Raw genomic sequence first — 19162 nt, forward strand, 5'->3', positions numbered from 1 at the left:
GGTCTTGTTCTGTCCTCCGGGCTGGAGTGAGAGTGTTTGACTCTGTCCGAGGACTGCGTTGCTGGTCCTTCACTGCACATTCTCATCTGATCGCTGTTTCAGGACTGTCCCTCTGTCGTGTCTGAATCACGAGAGTGGGAACTGGAGGTCACCTGGGCTGGGCTGGAGTTGTGCCCTTTCTTCCACTCTCAGCCTCCTACAGCGGGACTCTCCTCTCTCCTTGGGAACGCCGGCTGGAGCTCCTCTGTTCCCTCATTAGTGTCCGGGTTGCAATCGATTCCCTCCCATTTCCACAGTGGAAGAAGCCAGAGCTGGTTGTTAGAAACGCAGGCTCCAGAAGGAGCTGCAGAGGAGGCAGTGTGGATGCAGGCCAGGGCGGCAGTTTCCAAACTCGGCAGATGCCTCCATAAAATGGACATCACCCAAGCGTCACTCTGCAGATAGTGGCCGGCTGGTAGCAGGCATCCTTGACTGCAGGTCGCTGTGTGGCACCGTCCCAGCCCGCAGGCATCTCCGCTGGAGAGTGGACAGGCACCGGGAGTCTGAGGTTCAGAAAGGGAAACTGCACCTTCTTCACAGCCATGGGAACTGGACTGTCCCTTTCACAGCTGTTTTCAACATCCTCTCAGTAATAAGGACATGGTCTGGAGAACCCAAAAGTGTTTTCCAGATCAAGTGGCAAGATGCAGACCACCTGGGCAAAGCATTTGGCCATGGTCATCTGGTTCTGAGACAGACACAGCTGTCTCCTAACCACCCTCCTCCCTGCCGTGTCACCTCCCTCAACTCACACCCTCTAAAACTTCTCCTCCTTGAGGCCTCAGGTGAGTCCACAATTCAGCTGAGTGCTTGTGGCCCTGGTGGTCTCACCCCGGCTCCCTCTCAGCATTAAGGGGGCAGCTTCTCTGGCCAGCTGAGCTATGAGCAGCTCCCAGGAGCCCCAGGTTTCCCTGAGCACCCACACAGGCTTGAGCAGACTCTCAGCAGGGAAGAGACCCCAAAGCACGGCCCGAGCCCAGCACCGTCCACGCCTCCTGCTGTGGATGGGCCAGGGTGAGCTCCTGCCTGAAACAGGCACCTCAGCCCCGGGAAGGCAGCCAAGACCTTGCGCCTAAAGAAAAAGGTCGCCATTTATAAAACAACGCCAGGGAAAACTAGATCTAACTTCAGTCCCGGCTTCACCAAAAGCCTCTCTGGAGACTGAGAAACTCATCGTGCATTGCTCCAGTGGATGTGTCAGCCCTGAGAAAAAGGGGTTCAATTCAAGTAAAGTGGCTTGAGGATGGCTCAGTCACATGTGGGACGCCAAAGTCCTGGAGGTGCCCCGTGTGTGAGGGCTCTCGGAGGTTATCACGGACAGGACAGGTCTGGATTGGCAGGGAGCCTCCCACAGAAGCAGAATGCTGCCCTCAATATCTAAAACCGAAAAAAGGCTCTTTCAAGTAATTTTCCATCCTTGGATCATGGAAAAGGCCAGGGATCCTGATGACCAGAGAAAAGGGCGAAATCTGGCAAAAGGATGGCACCTGCCAAGTCCTGAGATGGAGGATAAAGCCCCAGCCTTGAGAGGGCCTCAGGTCAGGGGCACAGTCCACGGCCTCTCCAGGGAAAGCTGGAGCCATGCCCGCTCCGACCCTGACGCTGGGGCTGGGCTCAGCCGGGCACATTCGTGTGCATCTGCAGAAACGTGTGTCTGTCTGTCTGCACCGTCCACCCCCAACCACCCTCATGGTTCCCTGCTGTGGTCCTCAGGGTGTCCCAGGGACAGCAGCTGCAGTCTCTGTCCCTCAGGGAAAGCTGGGTCATACAGGGCCCCCAAACGTGACGAACTTCCATCTCAAACACAAACCTGGTTACTTTTGTGAAAGTCCTGGAAGCTAATGTTTTGACCAAATTCGACTGTTAAACAAAATGTATTTACTTTTACTTCCTTGTACCTTAAAATGGCCATAATAGACCGGGAACATGAAGTGTTAATCGAATTAGAGGTGATTTTTCCTTCTGGCTTTTATGAGTGCAAACATCCTAAGGAAGGAAGCAATCTGTCACAATTACCCTTGTCTCTTGATGCCCCTGCAGCTGCACCTTTGAAATACGGTCACGATTTCCTCGCACAGCCTGCCCTTCCCCTCGTCCATGCCCCGTGGGCAGAGGACAGGCTGCGAGTAGTTACCTTGGGGCCTGCGTGGAATTCACTCATGTAAATAAATGAATAAAGCTCCTAGGTAACACTATATTATTTCATGTTGTGTTGAAAACACAGGAAGACAGACAGACAAGCCAGACTGCTCCAAGGTGTTGAGGGCGGCCTGCCCTTGTAGCTGCCAAATAAGACACCGGCAGCCAAAAGGCATCTCCAGGTCCCTTGGTCCCTAGTCATGGGCCCCGCCCCCCAGCCTCTCTTCTCAGCGCAAGCTGCAGGCTGCTTGGCCAGTGCCAGCACCCTCCCTCCCTTCCTGCCATCTTCATCTCTCCTGTTTCTTCCTGCCTCCCCTGGTCTCAGGAAAATTGACCAAAGGCCTCCGCTGGGGCTGCAGAAGTTCAAGACCCCTGAGAGTGGGGGAATGGGCCCCGGCCACACAGCACTCCCAGTGGCCACATGAAGAGAGTTCAAAAATCTCCCTGGGGCCTGAGCCCCGGGTCTCTGCTTCCAGGGCCGGGGGCTGAAGACTTGGGCCACGCCCCTGTCCCCGAGCTCTGTCCAGAATTGCCTGCTCTATTTCTCCAGCTCTGACTCCCACACTGTCCTGGAGATGCCTGCCTAGATCTGCAGCCCACCCGGCCCCTCCTGAGCCCAGATGCCCCAACCTACCCCCGGCGGACTCCTTCCAAGGACTTTCTCCCCCTGTCCCCCAGGCCCGCACTGTGCCTCCCACAAGCCCTAATGACAATGCCAGCTGCATGTGGACAGACTTCATTTTTGAAAAACTGCCCAGCCATTCTTCCCTTTCAACCTGTCCCCCTCTGCAGCCCTCTTCTCCTGGCCCCTGGACTTTGCCTGCTCGCAGGGATGGGGAACACTCCTGGAGCCTGTGGCTGTGGCTGCTCCAGAGTCCCCGACCACCAAAAACGCGGCAGCCCAGGGCAGGATGACCGGGCTCCCACCTCATCCTTGAAGATGAGGCCATTGCCTTAAGCTCAGATCCCTAAAGAAGCCGTATGGCAAGGGCCCGGCTGCAGGCGTTTGTTTGGAAGGTGATTCCAGGCAGTCCTGGGGATGGACACACGGAAGGAGAGGAGCCAGCAATGGAGGGTGGGCCGTGGGGCGAGGAAGGTGCCCAAATTTGCCGAGAGGTAACCTTACCAAGGACTGGGAAGCAGGGTTTTTACCTACTGACCCCTGTCCCTCCTCGGTTGAGGGTCGCCCTTGGGGTGTTCAATCCCTAGCGTTTAGAGGCGGAAGTGGCCAGCACAGGCAGAGTTCCCGTGAGTCCAGGTGGCCCCAGGTGGCCCCAGGTAACTGTGGGTGAGCGTGGACGGGAGGCTGGGCCCGCAAGTGAGGCCTCCATCTGCATCCTTGTGTTACCCTACCTCGGGGCACATCAACGCCTACCCCCATCTTCAGTGCTCAGAGTATTTTACCAGCTTTTTGTTTTCGTTTTTGGTGAATAAATGCAATTTTACACGGTTATCCCACAGTATAGCCAGCTGATTTCACTTACTTTTGAGGGTTACTTTCATTTTAAGGGTAATTATAATCCCATTCCAGAAATTAGAGTGGGCAGTGCCAACTCCCCAAAGGCACCTTCAAGGGTGCTGTCTCCACAGGCACCTCCCCTTCCCTGGCTGCCAGCCTAGCCCTTTCTGTGCACGCGTGCCCTGGCCGAAGGCCTGGTGAAGCTCCTGGGAGGCAGAGCTGCCTGTGTCTGATGGGAGGGAAGGGCACCAGACATTACTCATCCGGGGAGACTGACAGGGCAAGGCTGCCCTTCCTGCTGCCTGGGACTGTAGAGGCCTCTGTCTGGTTTGTACCCACTCACCCCATAGCCTCACTGTCAACACCCATCTTAGCACAGGGAGAAACCATCGCAGCAAAGCCTGCAGGAACCTGCTCTGTGAATCCCTCACTCCAATGCAGATGTGGTCCCAGGGCTCTCCTGTGTAGCCCACCACAGTGCCAGCCAGGGTCCCCGAGGCTGGGCATTGCTGGGAAGCTGACCCAGGATCACCCGCAGAGGGATCCCTGAAAAGGACCAAGGACAGCCCCTGAGTCCCTAAGTCAAAATAGAGTATTCTCAAAAGGAGTTTCTCTCCTGGCCCCTGGGCGAGCATCACCTACTTGTGAGAGATACTTTGCAGAAGGAAAATGTTCTCAATAAGATGTCTCTAATGTGTTTACCTAAGCAGCAGGATTAAATTAATAACCTGCTGTTCAATTAAACTTGCTCCTGATGGACTAAAGTTTTAAAAGAAAGCTTCTTTGGGATGTGTACTAGCAAGGAAAAACACAAATAAACAAAACAAAAAACAAACCTTCTGCTGAACCATCATTTACATGCCACAAAACCACAAAACCTTCATCCCCCTGCCCCAGGGCACAATCCCCATGGCAGGGCCCAAACTCTGCCCTTTTTAAACTACTAAAAACTCCAGGGTCTGCCCTTCATCACTCCACAGGTACATGAATTTCTGAACTGAAGTATTGAACAAATGCAATAAAAAATCTTATTAATCACTCAGTCCATGAAAAAGTGACCTTTCTATGCCTCATTGTTAAGCAGCTAGAAACCTTATGGGTTTAGCTATCAAATTCTCCTGAGCATGAGCAAATCTGCCAGCATATTTTACAAAGCTGAAAAGTCATAAATGGTGGCATTGCTTTATAATATTAGCAGTAAATTTGGATTGATCTTTTCTACTCATGAGCTCTGTGTGTGGGCCACTCCTGAAAATCCTCATAAGACAAGGGACTTGGCTTCACCCCAGTCCCTTTCTCTCGGGGTAAACACACAACCCAGTGGTTACTGCTTCACATTCAGATGATTTTGCTGATTCCTGTATAATAATCCGAGAAGAAAAAGTTGAAATGAATCACCCACCCTAAACAGGGTAAAAAGGCCCTGAAAATCTCATTAGTAAAATCTCTCAACCAAGGCCATTTAGAGAAATTCAAGAGGCCATGTAAACTGAGTCTGTTAGCATCCCTGCCCGGGAAGGGAAGGCCAGCTTCTCAAGCAGGTAGGTTAGTTTAAAACTGTGTTGGTAAATTGGGCCTGGCCCATTTCCAAAACAAACAGATGGAAAACTTGGACGTTAGTAAGAAAAAAGAAATGTTTATTCCTATTTCCCAAATGTTCACGATGCCATCTTGTTTCAGCGAACACGAGTCATGTTTCCTGCCCGATAATCCAACCAGGCCAGCCTGGCCAGGTCTATTCAGAAACTCAGAATTACGGCCATTTCCACAAGGGCCGTGCCGTCCGAGGGACACAGCAGTAAGGACTGGGAAACTGCCTGCACGTGGACCTCTGGGTCACAAAACGGCCTCTCCTGCCTCTCGCCCAGTGACACCCCTGAACCTGACCCTGCTCCCAGGCAGGGCTCTCCTAGAAGGTGGCTATTTTGGTAAGACACTGCCGCCAGGGCATGTGCCGATATAGGCAAGTTTCCTGTGAGAGGGCCGCCTAGTCACCGGCTGGACACTTGGACATCAGGCCGTCCACCAGGATAAAGAAAAGTCCGTGAAGGCACACGGTGATTACCCGGTGGCACCTCCCCTGGAGCCCCTCGGGGTAGGGCTAGAGGTTTTCACCACTCTGCAGACACTAAGTTAGGAGAAACTACAACAAAGACCCTCATGCCAAGAGCAGGAGGATGGCAGGAAGCCCCGGGGGAGGAAGAGGGAGGGAGTAAAGTTTTGTTTTCAAACAAAATTTGAGCCTAGTAAAAATAGCTTTTAAAATAACATTTTTTGAAAAACAAATCAACACCCAGGTGTCCACATCACGCCAGGGCCAGCTCCACATGCGCATCCACATCACACTCTGTGCCTCTCAGCACATGTGTTAATTCAGGCCTGACACAGGGCATTGCAGTCACCAGCTCACACGTCTACTTTTCCTTCTGGTTCCCTGAGGCCCAGGGCTGTGTTTTACCTTTGAGTAAATGATGAAAAACATAAACAGGTGCACACATTCAAATTCAAGGGGCTTTAGAGGAGAGGTGTCCCTGGGGGTGGGTGGGACCAGCTCCTTCCTCCATAAAATTCCTCAGGGGTAGGACCTGCTCAATGTTCCCTGTTCCCCCAGGGCTTAATCCAGACCCAGGACAGCACCCCAGCCCTAACCCTGTGAGGGTTCTGCTCAGACCTCTCTGTTCTGCAGGGAGCTGGGTCCCCATGGCAGCTCCACCCCTGCCCCGTCTCCAGGACCCTGGGAGTTACCAGCTGTGGGAGGGCCAGGAAGCAGCCTAGGGGTGGGTGCTGGCTGCAGAGGAAACCTGCTCTGAAGTCTGCAAGGCTATTTGCGTGTTCTTTATGAATATCCTCACACGTGGGGCTCACCACTGCCGTCTGCAGTCAGCCTTATTTTGTGAGGAAATCCAACCAGGCTGAAACACTGCCTCTGGCTCATTTTATACCCAAAGCCAAAGCAGGAAATGATAGTCATTGAAAGGAGATCTGAATACAAAATCCCTTCGACCCGCAATTCAAAGTGAGATTTGGAAATCAGCTACACTAAAGATATCCTAATTTTATTTAAAAAACAGTCACGTTCATCTGGAGGGGAGGGAGTACCACTAGGTAGGATGGATTACCCCACGGGGAAGCTGCACAGTGAGGTCGGGCACGGCTACCTGGTCCAGCTCCCGCAGGAAACTCATCTGCGCAGTGGGTGCTCCCTCAGGCCACCCAGGACCCGGCCTCCCTGTGGACCCCACCTGCCGGCCTCTCAGGCTTCACGCCCACAGGAGAAACCACAAAGGCACTTTCTCCTTTCAGAGGCGAAGCAGGACCTCCTCCCCACTTTGGCTGCCCCTCGGCCTCCACTCACTTAGCACCTGCGCCTCACTCAGCACAATCAGGAACTTAGTAAGGGGGAGGCGTCCCTCAGGCCCCAGGACGGTCACTCAGCCTGAATAGGAACTCAGTAAGAAGGACACATCATCTCTCAGGCCAGGACAGTCACTCAGCCTGATCATGAACTCAGTGAGGGGGAGGCGTCCCTCAGGCCCCAGGACGGTCACTCAGCCTGAATAGGAACTCAGTAAGAAGGACACATCATCTCTCAGGCCAGGACAGTCACTCAGCCTGATCAGGAACTTAGTAAGGGGGAGGTGTCCCTCAGGCCCCAGGACGGTCACTCAGCCTGAATAGGAACTCAGTAAGAAGGACACATCATCTCTCAGGCCAGGACAGTCACTCAGCCTGATCATGAACTCAGTGAGGAGGAGGCGACCCTCAGGGAGGGACGGCCACTCAGCTGCTGCTCCCCAGGGTCTGCCGCAGAAGTGTGGCCCCTCAGCCACTGCACCTTACCCCTCTCTCCAGCAGCATGTCTCGGAAGTGGGTCACACGCTCCTCCAGGGGCAGGAGGATCTGCGGGGGCGGCGTCCTTGTGCCTTTGTCCTCTCTCTTTGCCTCCTCTGGCTTGGGACTCCCACAGCCTTCGGTCCTTCAGGGACACAAGACGCAGAGAGTTAGACACACTCATGGAGACCCAGCTGGTTTTTATTGCAACCTTTACAAACCCTCCTTAAGGTAACTCTTTCAGAAGCACAGTCTCCTTGACAACTCTTTATAAAGCCTGAGGCGGTCTCCCCCTCAAAGGTGGCACATTTGCTCTTGGCAGGCACGGGGCTTGGCTGTGTTCAGGGTGGGAGGCTGGAATTGAAGCCCCAGCCCCAGGCCCAGCTGTGAGAAGCTGCAGCTCAGGTGCAGGTGGAACCACACACCAGCTGCCAACTGGCATGTCTCCCGGGCAGGCCCTCACTCCAGGTCCCCGTGCTGCCCACGGCCCATGGCCCACGTCGGGGAAGCCGGGCCTCAGGTGCTGCTGCAGAGATGGGGTCATGGAGGCGTAAGGAGCAGGCTTTTCATCTGAACAATCATTTCACTCACTCACGGCCCCTTCGTTCTGGACAAACGCCTGGAAGACAGTTATGAGCAGAACCATCTATGTCCTGAGATCTAACTCCAAAGGGAAACTTCAGTGACAAAGAAGGAGGCTGGGACCCCTCCCCAGGCACAGAGGACGGTGGAGAATGGGATCACCCAGGGGCCCTGGAGAAGTTCCCTCCCGCAGCAGAGGGGTGGCCCCTGCCAAGGCCCCGGACACTGTGGGCAGCAGCAGGAGCTGCACAAGATGGAATCAAGGGTGAGCAGGGAGGGAGGGACCCCACGAGCTGACCGTGCTGGGCTGGGCAGCTGACCAGCACTCCCTTCCGAACCACAAGGGCAGGGAGGCGGGACCCCACTCCTATGGAAGAAATGCTAGAGGCCCGCCTTTTTCAAGTACCAACTCTCCCCCTTGCATTATTTTAATCGCACGTGGATAGGTCTCTTTATGGTTCTACACTGGATTCTAAGAAGCATCTAGAAATATCCTTTTGAAAAAACGAAGTGTTTGCTGCTGGAAGAAAATGTCTGGCAAAATGCAGACGCCGTTCTTCTTGTGTCTGGCTTCCCCTCCTCCCCACCCTTGCCCTGCCTGGGAGCAGGTCCGTCGGCTGCCACCCGCCACTCAGGATGCAGCCTGTTCTCCAGGACGGGCAGACTCAACCCACGCTGGCTTGGCGCACCCTCACTCTGACCATGCTGAGCCCTCGTGGGCCTGCTCCCTGGCCTGGCCCTGCTCCCACACCTACCCATGGCATCAGACCACCCATTTGAGAGCTCCCTTATTTTCAGCTGCACTTAGGTCAAGCTCAGCCAGCATTCATGAAGAGCAGTCCTCTCACAAGCAGTGGCTTAGGGCCTCCTACATTCTGGGAGCTCCCTAAGTGCTTGGAGATCTGGGAATGGCAGGAATGTGTGCATCTAAAGGCATGGGCCTTACCTGCTCCTTTCAAAACCAGCTCACCCTGGGATCTAGATTGTGAGTTTCTCGAACCGTAGTCTGGGCTTTCTAATTTGGTCTAGAGGTAAGAGTCTCTCCTGGGCCACAGTCTCCCCAAGCTCCATTGAACTCCTCAGTAGGCCTAGGATTTTGAACGTCCACGCTCGCCTTTGCATTGCCCAATGTGAGCAAGAGTCCCGCTAAACTGATAACCATAGTCTTCCCTACCCTTCCCTTAATCTGCTCACCTGGACACCTTATCAGATTTCTCATCTTCTGCCAGGCCCCAGATCTGACTCAGCAAGAATCTGCTGAGGTTGGTTCAGCCAAAACCCCCTGATCCCTGAGGTCTGCTCTTGGTAGTTTTCCATCCACTGACCCCCAGCCCTGACCATGGCTATCAACTCCTGCTTTTCCATGCCAAATCTGGAATTGAGCCTGGTCTCTTTTCCTCCTTTGCAACAGTCATGAATATAACCTGTTTTTACGGCTTTAACTACTGTCCAGTTCTGGTTTTGACAACAGCACCATGTTCTCCACTGGGGATGATTTTGCCCCAGGGGACATTTGGCAAGGTCTGGAGACATTTGTGGCTGCCACAACTGGGGAGATGTTACCAGCACCTGGGAGTGGAGACCCGGGATGCTGTGAAATGTCCTGCAATGCACAGGACAGCTCCCACCATGCAGGCTCATGTGGCCCACGTGGGTCTCCCCCAGGAGAATTGGATGCTAGGTAAAGATTACACTACTTCCTCATCTGGAGAAGAGGTAAGGGGGCAAACAAGAAAAGGTACATGTGGTCATCTAGTGGCCAGACCCGGCCGTCCAGGCCTCCCAACACCTGCCAAGTGAGAAGCGTTTCCTCACTTGGCAGGTCTGTCCAAGGTCCTGGGAAATTCATTAGTACCATGCTTAGGATGTGCTGAGAATATACAATGCCTTATGTCTAACAAGAGGTTTTCATTCACAGGGGCTATAATATGAATTAATCCCAACAAATACAAAATGTGCAAAGAAACAAAAAGATTGCTCAGCCCATTAGAGAATTGTATTTATAGACCAACTATTCCAGGAGAATTTACATTCTCTGCTTCTTATGCAATTACATGGAATTTTGAGAAAAGAATATTACCAGTGGATTTCCAATTGTATCATATTCCAAAGGGTATAATTAGGATTTCCCTGTAATAAATTTTCGTTAGTTAAAAATAGAAATGTGAAACAAGGCGTGTATTGTTGCAACTTGAAATAAGAAGAATAGGCGCATTCTGACTGCGTGGTGATGGTGTGTTGGAGCTTATTCAACACAATACTCTGTTTAGGACTGCTGCATGCCTTCCAAATGGCTATCAGCTCAGTTAGAATCAGTAGAAAGCAAATGCAAACCAGCTAAATATATTTTTGATATTCTTATGGCTGAATGATTTCTGTACCTTTAACAAAAAGTAAATTCTAATACTTCTAGTAAAGATAGCTCAAGCCACAGTTTTCCTGCTGGTAAAGGCAGCATCCCCGAGGACACACTAATTAGTGTGCACAAGCACTGCAGGTTGAGAGCCGGGGAGATAGCCTTACTGCATCACAGAAGCCTCATTAAGGTAACCCATGGATTTGGGAAGTTTTCCAGGTCCAATATATAGGTTGAAAGGGGCCTGGTCTTGGCTAACCTTTAACCAGGGTAGGTGCTCCTGAAATCTGGGCACCATAGCCCTGGGCAGGGGGCCCTCACGCCCAGGGTCAGCCCCTCCCTGCCTTCTTCCCCTTTGTGTGGTGACCAGCCTACCCCTAAGCATGGGGGCTCTCTTCTCCTGGTTCTGTCCGTTCCCCCAGCTTCTGAGCTTGCCAATTGATCTGTTAATGATTCGTCTGTGTGTGTGAGCCTGTGTGTGTGCGCAAGCGTGCATCTGTCCCGTGCTGGTACAGACGTAAAGCTGAGGTTTTCTGATTTTGCCCATGTGCAGAGGGCACCACATTCTCAGGTAAAATGCACAAATCCAAGACCCAGTGGAGCTGAGTCCTGGGCACTGCAACCCCAGCCATGATTTTCCCTTTGTGAACAAGACACTTTAATTATCCATCTGAGGCTGGAGGAACTCAGGCCGCTGGGCTGTGCACACCTACTGTGGGCACAGAGCTCACCTCTAAACCCTCAGAGGCACTTCTCTCCACCCAGATCCTTTCTGCAGAACCATCCTGAAGTCAGAACCATTGCCCTGGCAGAGAAATGACAAACACCAAGCAGTTGTTGGCTCCAGGCTAGAGGAATGGGATGTGTGATATTCAGCTTCCCCAGCCAGGCTGAGGCACCCACCCATTCCCTCGCAAGCTGACACCCAGGTGCCTTATCACAGCATTACCCAGATGGATGGAGGCTCAGACAGCCCAGCTGGATGGATCAAGATCCAAACCTCTATGTGGGCAAATGCACTGATGCCTTCAGCCGCAGCGTGCTCCCATGAGGTGGTCCTAACACTCACTTAGAGCTGTCGTGTGGATTCAGCGAGATGGTCCTCATCGACCTGTCAGAGCAACCCCTCCTGCTCCTTCCCTCCTTCCCTCCCTCTCCAGCTTACAGGTGCAGTGTGTTCACCCGTACTAGGCACAGCGGGGCTGTAACTGGAACAAGGAGCCCCTCACTGCCCAAGGAGCTTACAGTCTAGTGGGACATGAATTAAACAGTTACACACATGCGAAGCCTCAGCTGCCACAGGTGTGTCAGGGCTGAAATCCACAGTGCAGAGACTGTCAGTGCCAGAGGGGTCCCAGTGGTGGGCTTCCGGTTGGTGTTCCCGCTAACACAATCATTTGAGAGACTCTGCAGAAACAGCAGACATTCTAGTGGACCATGGCTCCAAGACAGAACATGAGCAGGGAAGAGACATAGACACTGACACAGGTTGAGATGGCGTCACTCTGCAAGGGTGCTGCCATGTGATGTGGGGAAAGTGCTGACATGTGAGTGAGGACCCGATTCTGGAGAGGCCTGTCTGCAGATGTGATGAGGTCAAGGTGTTTTTAAGCCTTACAGGTGAAGATGACTGGCTGTACAACCTTGGCCAAAATATGGAAACTCTCTGGACCTTACTCATGGTAAGATACATGCTTCCGACCAGATGATCTGAAAATGCCTCGCAATATTGCAATTCTATGACGCAAATGGGATCCTGTTAATTTCATCCTGATGAAATATTTAAACATCTCGACTCTGCCATCAACTTATTAGCTCTGCCTCCCAACTTTGCAGTTCCTATAAATTTGATGAACAGGCCTCCTGCGTCTTCATCCAGCTTGTTCATAAAAATGTTCCACAGGAAGTGCCAGACAGATGCCTCTTGCAGGTCTCCCAGCTGCAGCCCTGCAGACGGACGGCTCCACACACCCATGCTAGTAATGGGCTGTGAGGCCTGGGCATGGGCACAGAGACAGAGATGCCCCCTCGGCCCTGGCCTGCCTCCCGTATAGTCTTGTCTCAGTCTGCAGGTGCCAGGTCTCCCAGCTGCAGCTCTGCAGACGGACAGTGCCACACACCCATGCTGGTGATGAGCTGTGAGGCCCAGGTGTGGGCACAGTGAGAGAGATGCCCCCTCGGACCTGGCCTGCCTCTGGTATAGTCTTGTCTCAGCCTGCAGGTGCCATGCCACCATCAGGGGTCCCCGCTGACAGCCAGTCTGTGTATTTAACACAATGGCTGGTCTAGAAATAGTTTTGATGACAATGACAGTGATGATGATGACACAGTGATGATGGTGAGGAAGATGGTGGTGGTGATGATGATGATGATACAGTGACGATGGTGATGAAGATGATGATGATGGTGATGATGATGATGGTGATGGTGGTGGTGATGATGACGATGATACAGTGACGACGGTGATGAAGATGATGATGATGGTGATGATGATGATGGTGATGGTGGTGGTGATGATTCTTCACCTTCGTCATCTCTGGCAGCTTCTGATCATCCACATCCGTTCTCTCCAGGCTGGGTTCCAGCCCTCTGTTCATGTGGATGACATCTCATTATTATTATTTTTTATTTTATGGATGGGAAGAACCTGTTCTTTCTTTCAGCAAAGAGGGCTGGGAATTTATCATCAAAATACTGCCAGACTGTAAATCTGGTGTTAGACACAATGTGAAATTCTGCAGGAATCTTTTGCCTTATGGGGTCTCACACATTCTAACATGTGGTTGTAACAAATGGTCTTCAGATGAGACAAACTTTGAAAGATCTGTATTCTCTAGGTTTTTAGCCTCGACACTGTGCAGTGCAGAAACGTGCCTCTGGCAGCTGTAAGGAAGATTGGCACATCAATCAGGGTGGGCTGCAGGCCCCCGGGTGAGATGGGAGCACAGGGGCATCAGTTCCGCCAGCTCTGCTCTGCTCACGTGGATGGTCGGGAGTCACAGCCAGTGATGGCATCGAGATGGATGCCTCCCCAGGATGGATCATGGCCACCAGCAAAACCCTGGCTGTGGGGCTTGGTGCTGGCCCTGAGTAGGAACTCTGCAGGCAGCTGGGTGAACTCAGCAGGAGCAGCTGTCCCTCTGCTCTTACGCAGAGATGACACTGCCCAGTGCACAGAGATGCAGAGATGACACTGCCCAGTGCACAGAGATGGGGCTCTAGGATGGGCAGATATGCAAAATCCTCCTGGAGGAGCGATCGTGAGTTCCCAGCTGGGGTCTGGGTTGCCTGGAATCTCCAGGGACCTGTGCCCCAGCCACAGACTCACTGTTGGCCTGTCTGGCTTGGTCAGCTCCTGACTGCCTAGCACCCCTGCTTCTGCCCTGCTCGCTTCACCCCTTCCGGGAATCACAAACCAATTCCTGGCTCTGCCTAAGGCCAGACAGGCCCCACCGTGGCTGGACAGCTCACTCCTAGTCTTCAGTGTGACCACACTCATCTGTCCCGTGTGCACTTGCTGTCCGTGCAGCTGTGGCACATAGGCTATGCTGGGGAGAGGGGACAGAGTGAGGAGTGATCAGGTCATGGGAGCGGTGGCCTCCTGGACCCTCCACCATGCTGAGAGGCAGGCTCACCAAGACCTGGGAAGGGCTGAAGTCTCTGCCAGCTGAGGTTTACGAGCCGCTCAGAAGGTGAAACACCTGCTGAAAAGGGTTTGCTGGTGGCCTCGTTCTGGCTGGGGGCAGAATCCCAGTGAGCAGCAAGCTCCAGCTCTGAGCCACGGGAATCCCAGTGAGCAGCAAGCTCCAGCTCTGAGCCAGCTCTCAGCTGCGGGAGGCGGGGCAGCTCTGTGCTACCAGGCGGCAGCTCTGGCCTGAGCTCCTGCTTTGCGACAGACTCTGCTGGGGACCGTGTTCATCCAGCTTCAGTGCCGGCTGCCAGGCTTCCCCAGCAATTAATTAGGAGGCCCTTGAGCACCTCCCCAGGACTTGTTTCTGCACCTATAACTTGTGCAGTCTCCTCATGTGGGAACTCACGCTGGTGGCTCCAGAGAGGCAGCACCTACCTCCACCCAGGGCAGCACAGACACCAGGCCACGTCCTGTCCTTTGGCAGGTAGTTTTCTGGTACCATTTGCAAAATTACCAAAGCTCTCAACGGGAGATCTTGGTCTCAGAGCTCTCAAAACTCTGGACGGGGCCAGATAAGAGCTGAGGGAGACAGTCAGGGCACCTTGACTTGAGAATTTGGGGCATAGCTGACGGAGGCTGATTAATCACTGAAAAAGCAAACCCACAACAACAAAAACCTATTTTCTTATCTCTACTTGCTGCCTCCAGGTGTTGATTTTAGGTAATATTGAAGGAGACACATCAGCCCAGTCACAGGCATCTCGGGACACAGGATTCTAAGGAATTCTAAGATTTAAAACAAAAACAAACGGCAGGAAAATAAACACCACAAAGGCAGAGGGGAAGTGTTTTTATCTCCCCAGAGTCTAAGCACATCGAATTGTTAGAGTAACAGAACAAAAGGCCCTTAGACAACATCATCATACACTGATGGGTGAAGAACCCCCCACAGGAACACCAGTGTGCGTGGGCAACTCCAGGCCAGGCCCTGACAGAGATGCCAGTGTGTGTGGGCAACTCCAGGCCAGGCCCTGACAGAGACAGAGACTGAGGCACGTCCCAGGCCCTGAGCACCAGCCAGCCCACGACCCTGTCATGAGCAGCATTCCCGGGCCAGGAGGCAGCCCCTGGGCCTCTGCGGCTAAGAGGCTGATGGGAAGCAGAGGCAGACGTGAGCAGAAGCCTTCCAGGGTCCAAACCTTGGAGGAGCCCAGGTGGCCCAGGAAGTTTGGAAGGGCAGGGCCTGGGAGTATCTCATGCCAGATAAAACTGGGCCCTAAATACAGACTGGTGAGCTCAGTACAGCAGCTGCCTCAACAGACAGAGATGCCAGGGAATGGAGGGGCAGGTCCAGATAGAGTGCAGTGCAGAGTGAAGGGACAGGTCCCTAAAACACAGCCCCCATCACAATCACAGACTCTAGGAGGGAGTCCCAGAACCACAGACCTGGAGACAGTTCCCCCAAAGACACAGCCCGTGTCACAATAGCAGACTCTAGGATGGAATCCCAGAGCCACAGACCTGGGATGCTGCCCGGGGCCACTGCTTTTATCCGGTCTCATCTAAACAGGGATGACAGAGAACCACCATGGTCCCACCCCACATACCACTATCAAGACCACTACCAAGAGGGACTGATGCTCAGAGAAACATCCCCAGGTGGCAGAGGAACCACAGGGAGGCACACCCAGATATTGAATGACAATTCAGCTGACTATTCAAAAAGGAGCTAAATATTAAAAGAAAAAAATAGGTGTTATAAAATATCAGCATATGTCTTATTTTAAAATGAGTAAAAAAGAATATTGGCCAAAGTAAAGAGTTGAAAAACAGTCTGAGAAAATCTGGGAAATAATTAGAAACGAAAGGGAAAAAGTGGAAATGAAGAATAAACTAGAACGAACCCAAGAGTGAATAGATGTCATAAATGACATCATAGAAGGAATAGAAAGTGGGAAGGGAAGAGGAAATCCAGAAAGAGCATAATGACAAAGCGTCAACAGTGCGCAAAGGAGGTGACCCAGGAGGAAGCCGAGGGTGAACCAAACAGTTCACAGGTGACTCCAAGCCACGAAACAGAACACACATGAAAGCAATTCAAGAAAATGCCCTTATAGAAGAAAGGCATCCACCTACATTTTTATAAGATACACCTCATGTCTGGGAAAATGAACCAAGAATCACCAAGAATTAGCTCTATCATTGTCTTCTAAAGGATAAAGATAGTAACTAAAATCGACTAAAACATCAACTATGTTTACATCCAATTCACAGTAAGTTGGTCATCTTTCGAGGATACCGGGGAACCGATGCAGCATTTTGGAAATTGTTAAAGGAAAGAATCAAGTGTTTATTGTGTGTTTTCAGTTTAAACAATACCTTGAGGGAGCCAATAGTTTATGAGGGTGAGTTCCTCTTTATAAAAGTAGGCAAGCTAGTAAATGTGAATAAAATGGCAGAATTAAGAGATTAGCACTTAGCAGTGTCTAAGGAAGTCACAGATCAAGGTAAATCACCTGCTTGCATCACGAAAAGACAGACGAGCCGACATTACCTGCTTCCTGATGGAAGGAACTCAAAGCCACCATTAGTCCTGCCGGAGCACTAATCAAACCTGACCCTGATAAAGCTCGGATCCGACCGCAGATTTACCAAAAATACAGGGGACAGAAGAATACGCCCCTAAACCATGCCCCAGGCATGATCTGTGTCCAAACCATGCTCCAGGAATGCGATGATCTAAGTCCAAATGATGGGAAATGCAACACTTGTAAAAAATCTCCTGCTTCTTCAAACACAAATGAAGAAAATAAAAATGAAGCATAGAAGGGAAAACACCAACAGGTTAAAAGAGGCTTAGGAGAGAGAAGCAGAGGGCAATACCCAAAACTGACTTAGTCCTGATATGAAAGCAAACCTCTAAGAGAAAAAAAAAAAAAAATCAAGGAAATTTAAACCATGGCTGGGAGCCCATTTGATGATGATAAGGAATTATTTCTGTTTTTTAAGATGTGACTACGTTACCACGCTTACATTTTTAAATTCTTTATATTGTAGTATTATATTCTAGAATGTTTACAGATAAGATTTATATGATGTTGGGGGTTTGTTTCAAACTAATCTAGAGGGGCATGGACTAAAGCAGAAAAACGCTGGCCTTGAGTTGATGCTGGGAAATGAATGCATGGAGGCGAACTGTGTTATTCCAGCTTTTATGTTGAACTTTTCCATAATAAAAAGTTAAAAGCAGGTAAAATAACTATTACTCCTTAATTGGGTATATTTGTTTTTTCATATATTTGTAGAGCCTTTTCAACCCAGCGCCAGGCAGCTAAGCACACACTGGACCATCTTACGCCACCTGCCTCTTCTATCACAATAGAACTGTTTGGCTTTGATGGAAATCACTCCTCTCCTGGGATCTTTTGAACTGACCTAACCTGTTGTATTAGCCCATTCTCACACTGCTGTAAAGAACTACCTGAGATTGGGTAATCCACCAAGAAAGCAGGTGTAATTGGCTCACAGTTCCGCATGGTTCAGGGCCTCAGGAAACTTTCAATCTTGGTAGAAGTTGAAGAGGAAGCAAGGCCTGTCTTCCACTGTGGCAGGAGAGAGAGTGGGGACAGGGGAGACTTCCACGAACTTTTAAACCACCAAATCTTGTGAGACGCACTATCATGAGACCACCATGCAGGAAACTGCCCCCATGATCAAATCGCCTCCCACAAGTCCCCTCCCCTGACACAGCCCACTTTCAGGTTGCTGATAAAGACATATCCGAGACTGGGCGATTTATAAAGAAAAAGAGGTTGAATGGACTCACAGTTCTACGTGTCTGAGGAGGCCTCACAATCACGGTGGAAAGCGAAAGACGCATGTTACAAGGCGGCAGGCAAGGACAGTGTGGGCATGGAAACTCACCTTTATAAAACCATCAGATCTCGTGAGACTTAGTCACTATCATGAGAACAGCCAGGGAAAGACCCGCCCTGGTGATTCAATTACCTCCCACTGGGTCCCTCTCATGACACGTGGGAATTATGGGAGCTACAATTCAAGATTAGACTTGGGTGGGGACACAGCCAAACCATATCACATAGGGATTACAATTCCAGATGAGGGTTGGATGGACAGCCAGAGGCAAACCACGTCACCCGTGTCGCCCTCACATGACCACTTTCTCTTTGGCTTCTCCCACCCTAGCTGTCCCCTCAGGGCCACACCCCCGTGTCCCTCTGCCTGTCATCCTGTGATCTGCTCTGACCCTCTCTTCCTCCTCATTCAAGTTGAGCGTTTCTTACCACAGAAGTGATGATCACCCTGAAGAGTTAACCTGTCATTTATCATAATACAGAACAAATAGGTTCTCTCTTACGGGAGATGAAAGTACCTGAGATTGTGATAAATTTATACCTCCAAGTGGTGATAGAGTGAGCCAAATATTTGATAACCAGCCTTGTGAAGAAAGTACTGAGTTTTGAGGGAAACTGACTCCCCCACTCCCTCAGTGATCTCTGCATCCCTGCATCAACCCCCTGGCAAACCGTAATTACACCATAAATATGGGGTAATTGAATTATATGAAAAGAGTACTGAAAACATGCCCACCTTCTGCAGAGGAAGCAAACTGGTGGGGCATTCCCGTGAGCACCCATGCAAGCTACACTGCATTTCACAAGCCCTTGGCCACAGCCGCACAAAACAATCTGATGACTTAAGAAAATATATTTCCACTTCAAAATACCGCAGCAATTCCAGAAATCACAGGTGTGATTCGAGCTGCGGTGTCTAGGTTTCTGATGCTCAGATGCTCATTCTTGGGGGAAGGTGGGAGACAACTGCAGTGATACCACTCAGCAGAGACCACCACCCTGCACACGTGAGGTTGGAGGGATAGGAGGAAGGGGACTGTGGACAGGAATGCTCCCCAGAGCCCATTTGAAAGAGAAAGTTATAAAGTCAGAAGACCAAAGATCAAAGCAGGTCTGAACTATGAAAAGACCCATTCATCAGAAACTGGCAGCATCTCCAGGCCCTGAGCAGAAAGGGGCCGAGCAGTCATGAATCTATTTTCCAGTCCCAGGGAAGATGCACAGTCATTGCGAATGCATCCCTCTAAACA

At 51.3% G+C, this 19162-nt stretch overlaps 1 protein-coding gene across 2 annotated transcripts in view; it reads right to left on the minus strand.

Annotated features, from left to right (window-relative positions):
• Positions 1 to 19162, minus strand: part of TCERG1L (transcription elongation regulator 1 like) — a 228086-nt gene that overhangs the window by 17345 nt on the left and 191579 nt on the right. For both annotated transcript variants that reach the window (XM_009245942.3, XM_054523071.2), the window contains exon 9: positions 7478 to 7613. In XM_009245942.3, coding sequence (XP_009244217.3) covers positions 7478 to 7613 — 136 coding nt within the window. The remainder of the gene's footprint in view (positions 1 to 7477; positions 7614 to 19162) is intronic.

This window comes from Pongo abelii, chromosome 8 (genome assembly GCF_028885655.2).
Source record: "Pongo abelii isolate AG06213 chromosome 8, NHGRI_mPonAbe1-v2.0_pri, whole genome shotgun sequence".
NCBI classification, from domain to species: Eukaryota; Metazoa; Chordata; class Mammalia; order Primates; family Hominidae; genus Pongo; species Pongo abelii.